Source organism: Nothobranchius furzeri, chromosome 8 (genome assembly GCF_043380555.1).
Source record: "Nothobranchius furzeri strain GRZ-AD chromosome 8, NfurGRZ-RIMD1, whole genome shotgun sequence".
NCBI classification, from domain to species: Eukaryota; Metazoa; Chordata; class Actinopteri; order Cyprinodontiformes; family Nothobranchiidae; genus Nothobranchius; species Nothobranchius furzeri.
Genome location: NC_091748.1, coordinates 60,402,363 through 60,417,690, shown reverse-complemented (window position 1 = coordinate 60,417,690; position 15,328 = coordinate 60,402,363). Strand labels below are relative to the sequence as shown.

The 15,328-nt window shown below is 41.0% G+C and overlaps 1 protein-coding gene across 29 annotated transcripts in view; it reads right to left on the bottom strand.

Annotated features, from left to right (window-relative positions):
- adgrl2a (adhesion G protein-coupled receptor L2a) overlaps positions 1-15,328 on the bottom strand; it is a 146,899-nt gene that overhangs the window by 104,687 nt on the left and 26,884 nt on the right. For all 29 annotated transcript variants that reach the window (XM_054752291.2, XM_054752295.2, XM_054752296.2 and 26 more), the window contains one exon: positions 7,655-7,840. In XM_054752291.2, coding sequence (XP_054608266.2) covers positions 7,655-7,730 — 76 coding nt within the window. In that variant the 5' untranslated portion in view covers positions 7,731-7,840. The remainder of the gene's footprint in view (positions 1-7,654; positions 7,841-15,328) is intronic.

Below are 15,328 nucleotides of genomic sequence, written 5' to 3'. Positions count from 1 at the left end.
TCTGCCTGCAGTCCTTGATGTCCACTACACAGGATCCAGCAACACAAAAAAAAATTACTAAACTAAAGATCTTAGCTACTTTATCTTCTGGTATCATGTGGATAGCTTTAGGTCTTTTCCCCATTCTTGTATTTGCTATGTATTTATCAGAACACATTACATCAAATCCCACAGCCCACCAAAGTTAAGGCACAAGATATAAAACCTAGAAGCAACTTTTACAACAAAAGCATGTCTCTGACAAATTGAATCCTGCTTTTGCAGTGATGCCCACATACCGTTAGTCACATCTGCCACGGTTAGTTCAAAGACAACCAACACAAGCACAAAACAAAAGATGTTCCATAAATAATGGGGCGTTTGTGTGATAGATCGCTGCACTGGAGACTGATAAGTCGTATTTCTTTCGCTGTAACTTGGATTCAGAACAGAGGCACGATGGGTTATCAGTGCATGTTTGTAGATTGTTAGGGATATACTTGTTAGGGGCCCGCATGATATTATCATGGGCAAGAGCAAAGTTAGACAAACCATGACTGTAAAACACAAGACAGATAGGAGCATGTGGGCACATGACTAATCTATGGCGTCTGAGATCCCACCCCGCCAAGGTCTCGTGGGGCCCGTGTGAATGCCCATTATCCTTGAAGATCAGCGCTGAGAACGACGGGAGAAGGTAGTGTTCATAGTCGCCTGAGCCTCCGTCACGCTAAACCACTCTGCCAGACGAGCCTGGAAACCTAATTAAAGACTATTTTAGAGGCTGGGCAACATGACAGGAAACATGGTCCTGTTGTTTTGGTGTGAGAAGTCTGCGAGACTCGTGACTTCAAACAAACAGCCGTATCGTTCCAATGGGAGAGAGGTCTCTGCTTAAGTTTTAAGAAGAAGAAAAATATACCACAAAGAAATGTGGAAGGAGTGATAAATTAAGGGACAAATAAGTCCAGAGACAACACTTTGGAGTTCCTGTTATAAAACACATGGATCAGTGGGGTTGAAACAAGTCAGAGTCTCGAGTTTGAACTGCGTCATCAGAGTCTAGGCTGAAATCCTAGTATGAGTTATGGGCTGCAAACAACAAACTAACGACACTTTCCAAGGTTATCTCTGCATAAACATCCATTAAAATGAATGCTGATGCAGCAGGCTAAACCAACAGACACCTGACACAGAAAGCTGGAGAGAGAAAAAAAATGTTGGCAGGGCAGCAAGTTTTTGACTCTAAATGTCATAAATTATGGGTTATGGGTGGAACATACGTTGACTGCCTCTTAAAACAGGTGAAGACATTCCTTCTGTTTAGTTGAAGGGGGGAGGGTGGAAAGATGTCAGAGCTCTGCCACGCTCATGCATGACAAACACCGACCTGGAGCCAGCTGTGACAAAGCCCTAATCCAGAAAATCCCTCCTTCCTTTGCTGAAAATCCTAATGAGGATTTGAAGTACTCGGCAGGGAGGAGACCCAGGGGCTGTGGTTACACCTTGCTTAGTCATTGTCTCCTTATCTCCTTATTGGCCAAGCCTAGCTGGCGATGAAAGAGAAGTGACAGCACGGTCAGCCTACGTACACAGACCCCACGCCTGCCTGGCTCCGCGGGGAAGCCGGATTCCTCCGTCTAGCTCAAACAACCAGGATGACATCAAGAAACAGCTCAACTTGTTTAACAGATAGACAACAAAGCAAACACTCAAAACTTTAACCAGAAGAGTTTTGGTGCTGATTAAACAGACAATCATTTTGAAATTCACTCTAACACACAAGCAAGCCTTGCACAAATTGCTTTACACCCCTTTCTCAGAGTTCTTAGAAGAAAAAGCACGTTTTCTATCAGGAAACTCAGATTTGCAAAGGAACTTAGTGTCTGCTGGACTGAAATAAAAAGCTGATAGTTGGACACAGATAAGACATCTTTATCTTTGAAGAACCGGCTTATGATAGCTGGATTTGAAGCTTATCTCATTAGATTCATCAGATTTACCAGCTGGATAAGTACTTTGTTTTCATGACAAATCAACCTACCCTCCTATTGCTAAAGGGAGCTCTCTCTCTCTCACACACACACACTGGCCAGGTAAGAGTCCTAACAGTAAAAACAAAGAAAAGGAAAGAAAATGTATGAGTTATTTCAATACCCTCTAATGGTAACAAGAACTGGAACATCACTGGGAGGTGCTGGATCCTGTTCTTGCAGGTTCTGGCTCATATTAAGCCCTGGGCTTTAATGTTCAGTAATTAGATTTCAGAACACCTTGATTGTCTATTTCACTCCATTGACTTTGAGATGAAAGTTTTAAGTCTCCCCCTTTTTACCTCCTATCCCGAGATACAAAGAAAGGACTTTTAAAGGTGCCCTTCCCTGTTGCCTTTGAGAAACCTCAAGTACTTCAAACATTTCAGGCTTTTAAGAAGGAACAATGGTGAGGTCTCAAGGTGTGTGGAAAGACAGAAATTCTCAGAGTGTTAGGCTTGTTCTTACAAGATCTGCCTCTGAAAACAGCTTTTTGTATGCTATAGCTGAATGGGAACACGCAGTGTGAAGAAAATATGTATTTATTATTTGATCAAATCCCGTCTGACCCCTACCATGAACCATCTCTGCTTCTAGAGAAGACCATCTCCTACAGACTGCAGAATACAAAACAACAGCATGTGACAATGTATTTCATTCCTCGTAAACGCCTGACCTTAGATCTCCAGTAATCAAACGTTTCTAACGATTTCAAGATGCTTTACTGCTCACAAAATGATGAGTTTGATCTGTAGCAGTGAGACACTACAAGATTACATTTACAACTCTGTCTTTCATGTAATAAACAAAAACCAAACACACGCTTTATGACAAAAATATTCCCACCGGGCTCCCTCACTTCTCATTTGGAGAGAGGATTTTAAGAGAGGTGTGGCTGAGCTGGGTGTGAATTGTGCCCGTGCCGCTGATAGATGCAGTCCCACCAGACGTGGCTGTATTACTTTGGAAAACATGTGAGCCAGTTTAATCAAGTGTTGCAAGGATAAATCATCACCCTTTTTTTAATTTTATTTTTTATTTGGGGGGGGGGGGTCCTTTTAAATGTACATGTCTGCTTGGTAATGCATTGCATAAAATGGTTAAGCAGGTGTTAATACTTTATTCAACAATTTATCATAGCTAAATAATGCATTTGTAACATTACCAATGGGGCCCTTATTGTAAAGTGTTACCAAGGAAAGAAGTCTCACCTACAGTAAAAACGGCTGTCGCTGAGCACATAACCTCCAGCTCCTGTTTTATAATACATTACTGATAAATGAAAAATAAAAAATAGCGGCATATATAACCAGCATCAATAACAGCAACTAGCCTAAAATAATTAACTAAATGTTTGTAACTGTCCGGTTATTGAAAAGAAAAGCAACATTAAGTAGAATAACTAAAGTTATCGTTGCGTTTTCAGTGAAAATTAATCATACCTCATTGCTTCGCCTCATTAGACATTTTCTGTAAATTAACAGGGTTTTTTTTTTACTCAGACTTTGCTTCTGAGGGTGACTAAGCAGAACACTCAGCATCACTCTGCTGTAAGTAGACGATAAGTACACGAGTGGCTGTTTGTTTATATATTTATTTCCATTGACTGTAAGATAATGGGGGAGAGTCATTTTGATATTGACATAAGTGTGCTCTATAAATACAACGTAATTAAAATAAGAACAAATCAATTTTAGGAATTAATGCCAGTAACTGGCAGAGTTACCGATGTGAACAAGATTTTTTATTCCCCACTGTTAGGATGCAGGAATAAAAATAGGAAACGGGAGATGAGAGCCAGTGAGTCAGCTGAGTAAATAAAAACAGAGACACTCATGGACACGTGTCCAACCAGAGGAGTCAAACGTGGGTAGCATGCAGAGAAGGAGGTCAGGGAGGGAAGCAACGCCTCAAAGCTGCAGTCTTCACTCTAGGATAATGTTCTATATAGTATATCTCCCTTAAGATGCACAAAGGGACAGGAACTAACTTTGGACTATTTACAGCATCCCACTAACCCATTTAATTCAATTATAAAAATGCATTAAAAAGATATTAGGAGTAGAGGCAGTTTAATGAAGCATGTTTACTTGGGGATATTGTTTGTAATGAACTGTTTCCGGGCCGATCTCTGAGACTGAGAGGGGAAAAGGGAAAGGTATGTCGGGGATGGGCGATGGTAGTACCCAACAAGTGGAAAAAGTGAAAAATGAATTTATTTCTAAAAAGTGGATTTTCCTGGTATATTTTATATACTCACAGCTGCGATCGTCCCAATCACATTTTTTGCCCTCGGTTTGATTCGTGTCTGAATCATTTGATTTCATCCCGAGCCGATAATTCAGCAATGCATTAAAGTAAAATAAAAGAACACAACTAAGTTGTCCTATAAGTTTGTATTATTTTTATTTTTATTATTATTATTATTATTATTATTATTATTATTATTATTATTGTTATTATTATTATTATTATTATTAATGTTTTGCTTTCTCTCTTTCTGTATTGATGTCACTTATTTTGTTTATGTGATAAAAATGTGACTTGTTCAGGAAGTACAATATAATAAACATGTCAACAATGAAAATCTTTAAAAGTAGCCTCATTGCTGTTGCACTGCCTTAACAGTCCGGTTTAACATACCGGTGGCGACTGTGCCTGGCAGCCTCGCCTCTGTCAGTGCGCCCCAGGGCAGCTGTGGCTACATCGTAGCTCATCACCATCACTGTGTAAATGTGTGTGTGTGAATGGATGAATGATACTCTGTAGTGTGAAGCGCTTTGGAGTCCTCTGACTCTGAAAGGCGTTTTACAAGTGCAGGGCATTTATCATTTATCATTATCAATACGTCCAAACTGCAGACATTTTCGCTCTCTTGAGGCAATGCATTAGCTCTATTTTAGCCTGCTAGCTAACAGGAATTCCCCGCCTGCTGTAAATTATGGGATGTAATGAGGCTGCCATCCAAGAAACAATCAGCACTAATGCAGAGGTACAAGTTAAAGTTAAAACTAAGCTGTTGTTATTCTCCATCATCTCTAAAGTCATGTTTGTTGTTTAAACAGATGTGTAGTTTTTACAGTTAATCTCTGGAAATTAAGTAGTGGAAATGTTGTTAAACATGAACTAAATGATGTTGATGCCCAGCTGTTGAGAAATATTGGCAGCTTCGTAACATATAACCGTAAAAATCTAAAAACAAAACAAATACGTAGGAATGGGTGTAGGTGTCTGGCAACGCCATATTAAATGCCATGTTTCCTTCTATGGGAGCCCGTGAGGACAAAATGCATTTACTGATTTGTAACGGTTGGTTATAAAACTTTCACCATACATAAACGTACATTTACCTCCTAACTTGCTGCCAGTGATGAAAGGGAGTCTGATGTGCTGGAGGTTGCGCTCCCAGGTATTTCTGACTCTAATGGCCATCCGTTGGTGAGGTCTTACTCGAATACAAAAAAATGGATGGCTTGCAATAATTTAGGTATGTACTGCCCCCTATCACCAGGGAAAATATACATCATCACTTTAAGGTTAAATCCAATATTTTCCACACAATTTTGCTAATTTTTGCAAATCACTTGATCAAACCGGATTTCTGATCACGCGGTCGGACTGGCGCATTCCTAATTTCAGTACAACACATCTGAACCATGTGATTGCACACAAAACAGGCTCTTTTACATCTTATTAGGTTTAAGCTCCTGGTGTGGTTTTAAGATGTCAGCAGTGCACAGTTGAACTATCAGTTATCAAATCAATCCCTTTGGACAAACACTGCTCATTCCAGACCCTTCAGGGTGATGGCTGCAGAAACTTGATGCAAAAATGACCAAATATCCCTTTTAAATGAAATTTGACGGGTGAACTTCAAAGACGCACCACAAGATACTCACACAAAGAGTTCTGCCGAGCAACCCACATAAAAAATGACCTAAAAAAGAAAAATCCTTCTAGGTGGTAACTATCTTTCACACTCTCCAAATAGACTAATTCACAGATGCACAAGTCTCTATATTGCAGAATTTCATCTGTCTGGGGTGGGCAACGTATTTCATCAAGAATGGCCTGTTAATGGAAAACATCTGATTGTGTATGGCCATTTTTAATGCAGTTTTATGACTGTAGCATCATAAATCCACTGAAGCCAGCGGAATTCGTATAATCCTAAACTGTTATATTTTTTATATGGGAAGGATCACATAGATTCCAGATTATATGGTTTCACATCTTGTGCCAGCATAATTTGCTCCACAGTGAATAATTCAAATTGATGAATCACTACCTCACTGCCTCAAGTCTTACATTATTGAACTAATAAAGCAGCTTGGCCAGAGTTTTGACAGCTGTCACCTTTGAACAAAGATTTTATGACTGCACTTGTGCTACATTAAAAAAGATATCAAACTTTGGAACTTTTTAAAAGTGTGGCTCACTCGTTTAATCAATACATCTGCAGTGGTCTATAGTAGGAATGAATGCCTTGTAAGTTCTACTTGAGGGGAAAAAAAAGCTCAAATGCGCTTGTTTCAGGAACTAGCAGAATGCCTCATAAGAGGAGAGCTGAACACGGTGGTATTTGGGGTCTTTTTTCCTGATATTTGGACATCTTGCCTCCGAATGGATAGCAGCAACACAACTTTACCACTTACTCCATTTGCTCTGCAGCACTGATGTGTTATCTCCAAAATTAACTCAAGCCTGGAGGAGTTCTGCTGTGTGGTGGAGTTGCTAATGCTAACGGTTAGCTTCTACCAGCCGAGATGTACTCTGCTGTGTCCTGGACGCTAAACCAACAACAGCCTTCTCCCTCGTGAGTCAAGATGGGTGAGTCCATGAATGTTAAGTGACAGTGTGACGTCGATCTGTCAGGATGTTCTAATCCTAGAGTTTCACCGTCTATTTTCTATCAGGAGCTAATGCAGGAGATAGGTGCAGGAGACTATTTTCATGTTCAGCCTGCATGAAAAACTCAGAGTGACCTATTATAATCAGAAATGATCATTAAACCAGTAAATAGTTTCCGAGCAGGGCCACAGCTGCAGCTCACCTCTGCCCAGCGGACATGGGTCAAATGCAGAGATGAATTTCACCAGTGTGTGATGAATTAATGGGCTTTTAAAAAAATGTTTTTTTCAGTTTTACACACCTTTAAGACTCAGCCGTAAAACACAGTGTAATGCTTCTCTAGTCTTGTGGTCACGTAAAAACACGCGGTTACAATAAAAGCTGGTAATGACTTAATCTAAACGTAATGAAGTAAGATTAAAAGACATCCAAACCTTATGTTTCCTCAGGTGTGAAATCTTCCATGACAAGGAACATATAAAGGAAGGAGCTTACAAATAGATCCGGCTCTGATGCCACTGGGAACAACTGACGATTTCAAGCAGAAAATCTCAGACAAATCACAATTTACCAATTAACGAAACAGCTCACGATTATCCCCCCGTTTATCTGCGGCTGCCATCCTAAAAACTGCACTACTCACAAGCAGGGCTCAAGATGGCTTTGGTCACAATTTACTGTATGTGCTGTATTTCTAAACAGCTCAGATCTGGAAGTGACTGAGTCTAGGATACTCTCATAACATATTGTGTTTTTAAAGAAAAAAAGGCTGGTGACACCTTGACACTTACCCTCAGTGGAGTGTACGCAGGTTAGAGTGATGAGAAACCAGCAAAATGTCTGTAGTTTCCACAGGGAGCATGCCATGGTGCTGGGGGACTGATGATGAGTGGCAGGTTAGTGTTGTGACAAACAGGTTCTGATTAGAAAAGTCCAGGCCAACTGCTCTCAGACAGGCTCATCATTGATCTTCTCACCTGTAAAGAAAACCAACAAAAAAATAAAAAAACCTTGCCTTCAGTCACGAAAATGTATTCCACATGTGAGCTCTGCCCCTGTGCAATTTCACGCAGGAAGTCACCCGGTAACACTCGTGTCACAAGGCGCTTAATGTTGCATGCATACATTCCACTGCTGAGATGTGACAAACCGTAAGCTGTGAAATGCTGCGAAACCCACGCACACCACTAAAATAAACCCAGAAGGTCAATAATCCTCAGGAGGGAAATCCCTTAATGGCAACTGAATGCTAACCAATTCACTAATAGGGGAGGGGGCAGTAGGGTGGGTCCATCAGTGGATTTAAGCAGATGTGTCACAACCTCCTCCCCAGTTCAACCACTTGTGAGTCACAGGAAAGCGACACCAACCCTATTAGTTGTGTTCAACCACAAGTGAAACTGGACAAATTAGAATATGATACAAAGGTTCATTTATATCCATAATCCAACTTAAAAGGTGAAACTAATGTATGAGATGGACTCATTCCATGCAAAACCAGATATTTCAAGCCTTTCTTTGTTATAATTGTGATGATTATGGCTTACAGCTGATGAAAACCCCAAAGTCAAAATCTCAGGTTACTTGGTTTGGGCCTCTTTTGTTTTTACTGAAATAAAGGAACTTTTTTAAAAATTTTATTTATTTACCCTTTATTTAACCAGATGAGTTGATTGAGAAGTCATTGTCATTTACAACAACATTTACAACTTTTGCACAATATTCTACTTTTTTGAGTTCATTTCTCCACTTCAGCTAATTTAAAACACTTTATTTATGTACTTTTAAACTATTTTTGAACAAACTACATATCTTTGGATTATAGCACTCTCATCAGAGTAAAGGCCACTCCTATACTGGCGCTATTTAACAGATTGAACCAGCAGCATAACACACTTGGTGCAAAAATACTGTGCAACAACTTTTTTCCTCGAAAACACATTCAGCTACTAAAATTTCACTTCTTGTACCTCAGAGGTTCAAAGGTAAAGTGCTTCACTCTAAGTATGCTTTTGTGGCTCTTTCCACCCCCGTGCCCAAGCCAAACAAACAAACAAACAGCCCCAAACAAATGGTCACTTCTCTCTCCGACTGACCACAAATCACTGTATCTCTTCAGCATCTTCCCTCTCTCCCCCACCCTCCCTCTTCCGTCTCTTCAAACCAGAATTCCTCCCTCCCCATCTCATCCGTACCTGTCTCTGTTGTACAAGTCTGAAAGTTTGTTTTCCTTTCCTTGGCTACAAAAGCAAATGGCCTCCTCCCCGTCATGGATCCCGCGCTGGAGCTGTGTATGGTGAAACCTAATGCCTACCTGCACGCCCAGGCATGTGTTTCACACTGCTAACAGCTCCCTTTTGTCTGTGTGTTTACACTGCTGGGTTAAGCTCAGTCCTCTTACTCCCATGAACCATTAGCACACTCACCATGGGATAAGGCATCACTCAGGCAACAAGGCACACAGGACCCCATTAGAAACTGTTTTCTTTTTTCTTTTTTAGCACATTCAAAAACACGTTTTTTTTTTTTTTTTTTTTTTTTTTTTGTTCACTCTGGAGCCTGCGATTGTTATTTAAGATTCAAGGGACTGAATGTTATCCATCATATAGTGGCTAACAAGAAAACTCAGCTGAGGCAGCGGTGGAGAATTCTGTTGTTATGTGCCGTCAGAACCGAGCAAATCAGCTTCAGCTGTCTCCTCTATGCTGGAGGATAACAACTGCCTGAAGGATCTTTGATCTATTTTGTCTGAGATCTCAGACAGTGTAATAATTCATCACCGAGAAAACACGCGGTGCGCGCACATTAGCCGACAAAGTTATAATTAAACCTGCCATAATCAGCTCATCTGGTATGACATTGCTCCTCACCTGAGACCTCTAATTTTAGAGCCATTAAAAGAGGTTAACAGGAGCAGAACACACACAGACGGCCACAGTGTATTTAGTTTCAGTGGAATAATGTGCAGTCATGAAGCTTGACGAATGAAAGTTGACCACAGAGACCAAACATACTGAATTCCCTTTCTCACTTGCTTTTTAGCAGTGCATCATGTGGCACCAATTAATTTTTACTGGAAGCCGGCAACTGCTAACATTTAAAAGCCACGCATTATGGTGAGACCTTAAAGTAGGGCTGCACAATATATCGAAAAATTATCGTCATCGCGATAACAGGACGTGCGATAGGCCCATCGCAAAGCACGTCAAAAACGGCGATAAATGCTTGGTTCAAACATTTCCATCCATGTCATACATCAACTTTTTGTAAACCAGCTCTGTTTTTTACGCGGAAGTATTATTTGACCAATCAAATGTAGCCCTTCTGATATGCGGCCAATCAGATGAGTCCGTTCACGTAATACGCCCGCCCCCTACGTAGACCGTTACCCCAAAATTCCACTATCTCCGCTCGGCTCCGCCCCCGCTTTCCGCTGCAGCTCGCCTCCCTTGTTCGTCATGCTGGCTCAGATTAAAGAACCCACTTTGTGCTGAGGTTTCTGGAATCAGCGCTGTTTTCAAACATGAACGTGAGTCCGCTCGGTGTCGTTAAGCAGCTGATAATAACCGGGCTGACTCCGACACGTGCCTGTGAACCAACCCACCTTCATGTCGCTAGTGTTCCACCGGGTGGTGATGTTAGTCCAGGACTCCGGTTAGCTTCCAGCTAAAAGGCTACAGCACTCTCCTCCCAGTCCCACCCTGCTAAAAAGGGGCCTGGAAAAGTTCCCCCACACATCAAAGTGATTTTTCATTTATGAGCTTTTATAACCTTGTTAATCAGGATAGTTGATTTGCTGCTGCACATAAACTGTCAGTCAGAAGCTCTGCTAGCCGGTTATCTTAGAGGAGCTAGTTCAATTTGTTAGCTTGTTATCAGAATCATAGTTGCAGTTCATCATCTGAGCTGCTTATTAAGATCTAGGTAAACTTGTTCAATTTGGGGTTAAAAAGAAACATTTTCACATATTTTCCATGTAGTTTTTTTTTGCCACTTCCTCTTCTGAAAGGTAGACAATTGTTTTTCTCTTTCCCTCAAAAAATCTTAATATTCTCCTAGTTTGGCCCAGCACAGTTCACTTCCCAATTACAGCCCAGCACAGTTCACTTCCCAATTACAGCAACAGCCTTCTATCATAACCACATAAGTGGAGAAAGTGCTCAGTAGCAATGAGAGAATTTGCTGTTGCATTTAAGGCCTAGTCCTCACGTGGCCGGGGTTTTTAAAAAACGAATATCCGCCCCTCCAAAAACTTGCATCCACACCACCGCATTTTAAAAACAAACTCTGTCCACACGTATCCGGATAAATACATTGTTAAGGACATGCCAGACCTGTAGGCGGCAGTACTTTCCCCGTTCTTAACCTCGTCCTTCATCTGTGGTCTTCCGCAAGGAGCAGTAATTCCGCTTGCAAAAACAAGCAAGCAGAAAGCGCTTGGACAATTGATGGATCGGGTAGTGACAGAGCGCAGCTCTGAGGGCTTCCATGATGCCGGCTAGTGTAAACACAGGTCGCACACGTGATGTCAGCACTTTTTGTCGCGGAAAGTGACGTTGCGGACCTTAAAACTCCGGTTATGTCCGTCCACACGCAGACACCCAAAACGGAGAAAACGCAGATCTTCACTTTGGCCGGAGTTTTTAAAAAGATCCGTTTTCGTGTGAAAAAACTCCGTTTTCGTGTGGATGACAGGCCAAAACGTAGAAAAATATCTACGTTTTGGCAGATCCCCGGCTACGTGTGGACAGGGCCTAAGTGATGTTAACTATTATTTAACATTTAAACTTATTTTCTGTTTATTTATTTATGTATTCAAAAAACCTGGTAAGGGATGCTTTTCTGTATTTGGAGCATCAGAAAAAGTTTTATGGTGGAGGTAATGTTTTAAAGTCACTGAGAAACTGCATGCATGCAGTTTGTTGTTTTGCTGCTAATACAGTAGCAGGTGCAGCTGCATATTTTTGCAATAAAAATGTTAAGTTGTAATGGAATTCATGCATTAGTTTTTGTTTGCTTTGAACCCAGAGCAGACGTCACACGCCTGACGACATCAACACTGCATACTTTAGTATTTGTTCATTTATCGTGAGTAATATCGATATCGCAATATTAAGCACTGTTATCGAATATCGCAGGTTTTCCTAATATCGTGCAGCCCTACCTTAAAGTAACACTAAATTGTTTTTTTAGCTAGAGCTTTAAATGGATATTAGGCAGTTCTGGCTTGCTTTCAGCACCCCCTAGTGTTCTGTTAGTCAAACCAAAAGTGAAACATATCTCCTCCCTGTGCATTTGTCTTTTTACACCTTAATCTACTAGCTGAAATGTCTCCTCGGCCTTCCTTAGTGTCTTCAGGAGTGATTCATCATTAAATCAAACAAGTCACCTGTGTGCAGGATCTAAAACATGCAGGAAAAGTGTTGGAAGCAGACTCCAGCTCTAGCATGCCAGCTCCACTTTACGAAGTCCAATAGAGACCGGACAGGCACTCTGAAGTTGCAAGTGCAATATTCTGGCTACGCAGGGCGGTGGAGGCATAAGCAACATTTCATTAACCCTATAAAGGGTCGTTTTAGTAAAAACTGGCCCAAGGAAATGATTTAAAAACATGAAAAAGTTGCACAGTATCCCTTTAACCTTGATCTCAGTGATTGTTGAGTTAGAAACTTGACAGGTTTCATGTTTGACACCATGTAGAAGTCCTCTACTGGCCAGATACGCTGAACACGTTTGTGGAGTGGGTATTCTAAAAGGGGAGCTCTTTTCTTGCTTTATGGCTGTAATGGGTTTTTTAATCTTATTCTATTGTGGTTTCCTTAATTTTAGCACTACTGTTGTGTATGGGATTTTTGTACAATGAGGCATTTCGATCTACCAATCGGGCGTGTAAAAGTTTGTTATAAATAAAAGTGTATGTTTATGTTTATTTGGCAGACACTTTTATCCAAAGCGACGTACAACTTTTAACCTATAGGGCATGTTGTGATATGTGGGGGAAACCGGAGAACCTGGAGGAAACCCACGCATGCATGGGGAGAACACGCAACTCCACACAGAAAGGCCGCCGTTGAGTTTCAACCATGCAACTTTCTTGCTGTGAGGCAACATTGCTAACAACTGTACCGCCATGCAACCTGAAAGGTGACTTGACTTGTCTGTTAGCTGTTATGCTAGCAGTTATATTTTTCAGGTTGCCGATTGTCAATACTAAGCAGAAGAAGAAGAAGTTGGCTTTTCCTGTTGGTATCATGGCAGAGCCTAGAGTAAAAGTTAGAGATTAATATCTAAGGAGGTGAAGCAATGAGCTAAAACCATAGTGACCATCGGCGCAGCCTACACTCGTATGAGGGAGCTTAAAAATGCTACAAAATCACAGAATGATGGTGACCTGGCTTTGTTGCTACTAGACTTGCAAGTAATAATATTGTTTGTCCAACAGTGAGAATATTTTGATTTGTGGCTTATTTAGTAAGACTTGGCTCATGTTAAGTGTTAGCTCATTGGTAGCGCTAGCCACAGCAGGCTGCTGCAGGCTTGTATATGGTAGTTGTAATTCCTCTTTCAATCAGTAGGGCAAAGGTGCAGGAAACTACTCGGTGGTACTTCAAGCTCACATCTCTGAGTAAGGAGAATATATAGAGGAAGTTTATTCCACAAACACACAAAGTCTAGTTAAGCTTGTATGAAGATATTTTCAAATATATAATAATTTATTTCATACTACCCTGCACAAAATGATATACTCAGCAAATGTATTCAAACTGAAATATGCAATCAATAAAAAATTATATAATAGGATAGCATAATAGGATAATAATTTTGTTTTTAAATCAATCATATCTGATTTTAATCCTTTAAGTTTTCATTGTGAAAATACATCTTTTTCACAATCGTTCTTTGGAATAACTTCCTTTCAATCAGACATTGTCCCAATTTGCATCTGGTCCACTCTGGGACCTCCCCTGTGCGTACAAAGATTAAAACACAGATACAATCAGATGTATGTGTGCCAAGTGCAATTCAACAGACTGGTGAAAGGTCATTTCTCGCCGCCTTGAAGCAAACTTTGACTTGGTTATTGTTGTGATTGCTATGTGGCCTGAATCTGTTTGCATGGATTATCAATGATACTACTTAAGCAAAGTAAAATTTGTGTTTTGTTTAATAATACAAAAACAAAAATGTACAAAAGGCAGATAATACATTTGCTTTAGTAGCGAAAGGTGTGCACGTTTAAATAAAAACCTGATAGAAAACCAGAGTCAGTATGACTCTCCTCTTTTTCCTTTTCATCCCTGTGTGGAGTGAAATGGAGGCAGCGCGATCAGCAGGCCTCGTGTGTCAGTGTGTGAAGACAAAAGACATGATGCCTTTGAAAGTTTTGTCTTCAAGGCTGTGCGGACCCCCTGCTAGGAGAAACATGCAGGATGTAGATTCCTAGTACGGGGCGGGTGGGTGTTCCGCAAATCGATGATAACAGTCCTATACTTTAATATATTTTGCATCATGCTGTGAGTGTTTAACACGCTGAGGCACCAAAGGGGAAGGCTGTAGGGAAACTGTCTGACTGGCGTTCTCATTAAACGAGCAGAGGTCTCCCCTCACAGCTGGGGGTTTCTTTCTCGTCTCTCTGCCTTTAGAACAGAAACTGCCGACAATCCCACCTTGACTGTTTTCTCTCACATCCCTCGACTTAGGTGCAATCACAGAACAAGTTTGAGTCTTTGTAATGGCGTGTGAGGTGGTTATGTGCAGACTGAGAGATGGGAGAGCATCTAATTCTTTGAGCACATGACCAGGCTGATGTTCTGTGATTTTTAAGCACAGATTGCTAAAATGTTGGCAGACATCACACTGCTAGCTAAAAATGAAGCCACTGCAGACAGATGTTTAAGTACCCGGAGAAATGGAGAAGCCACAGGGGCGTGGGCCCAAGGGCATTAAACATATGTGCATGCCATATACTCACTATACAACAGAATGCTTTATAGTCAACAACTGAGTGTCAAAAATGCAAAATTAAGAAGCAGTTGGGCCCTCTTAAGAAAAGAGAAATAAAGGGCTTAGTGACTGGGAGGAAGGGGGTTATTAGATGGGAGGGAAGTGGGACAGTTTGAAATTTAAATGCGGTGGGGGTCTGAAAACAAGAGGCAGATGTGAAAAGAATGTTAGATAAAGCTCCTAGCTGGCTGTTGGATGGCCACGGGAGAACAGAAGAAGAGCTGGTCCATTCCAAAGTGAAGGGGGAACTGAGAATAAAGAGCTTGAGTGGAGGGGGGGGGGGGGGGGTGCTGGAGTTACAATGAAAGACTGACAGCTTGCAAGTCTTGGTTGACCCTTGAATTAGCCCCGAGCATTCAACAAAACTAAAAAAAAAAAAAAAAAAAAAAAAGTTGCGATGTTAATTGTCACAGAACATCAGAGTTCCAAGGAAAATGTGGGACCAGAGATCCAGTGAAATG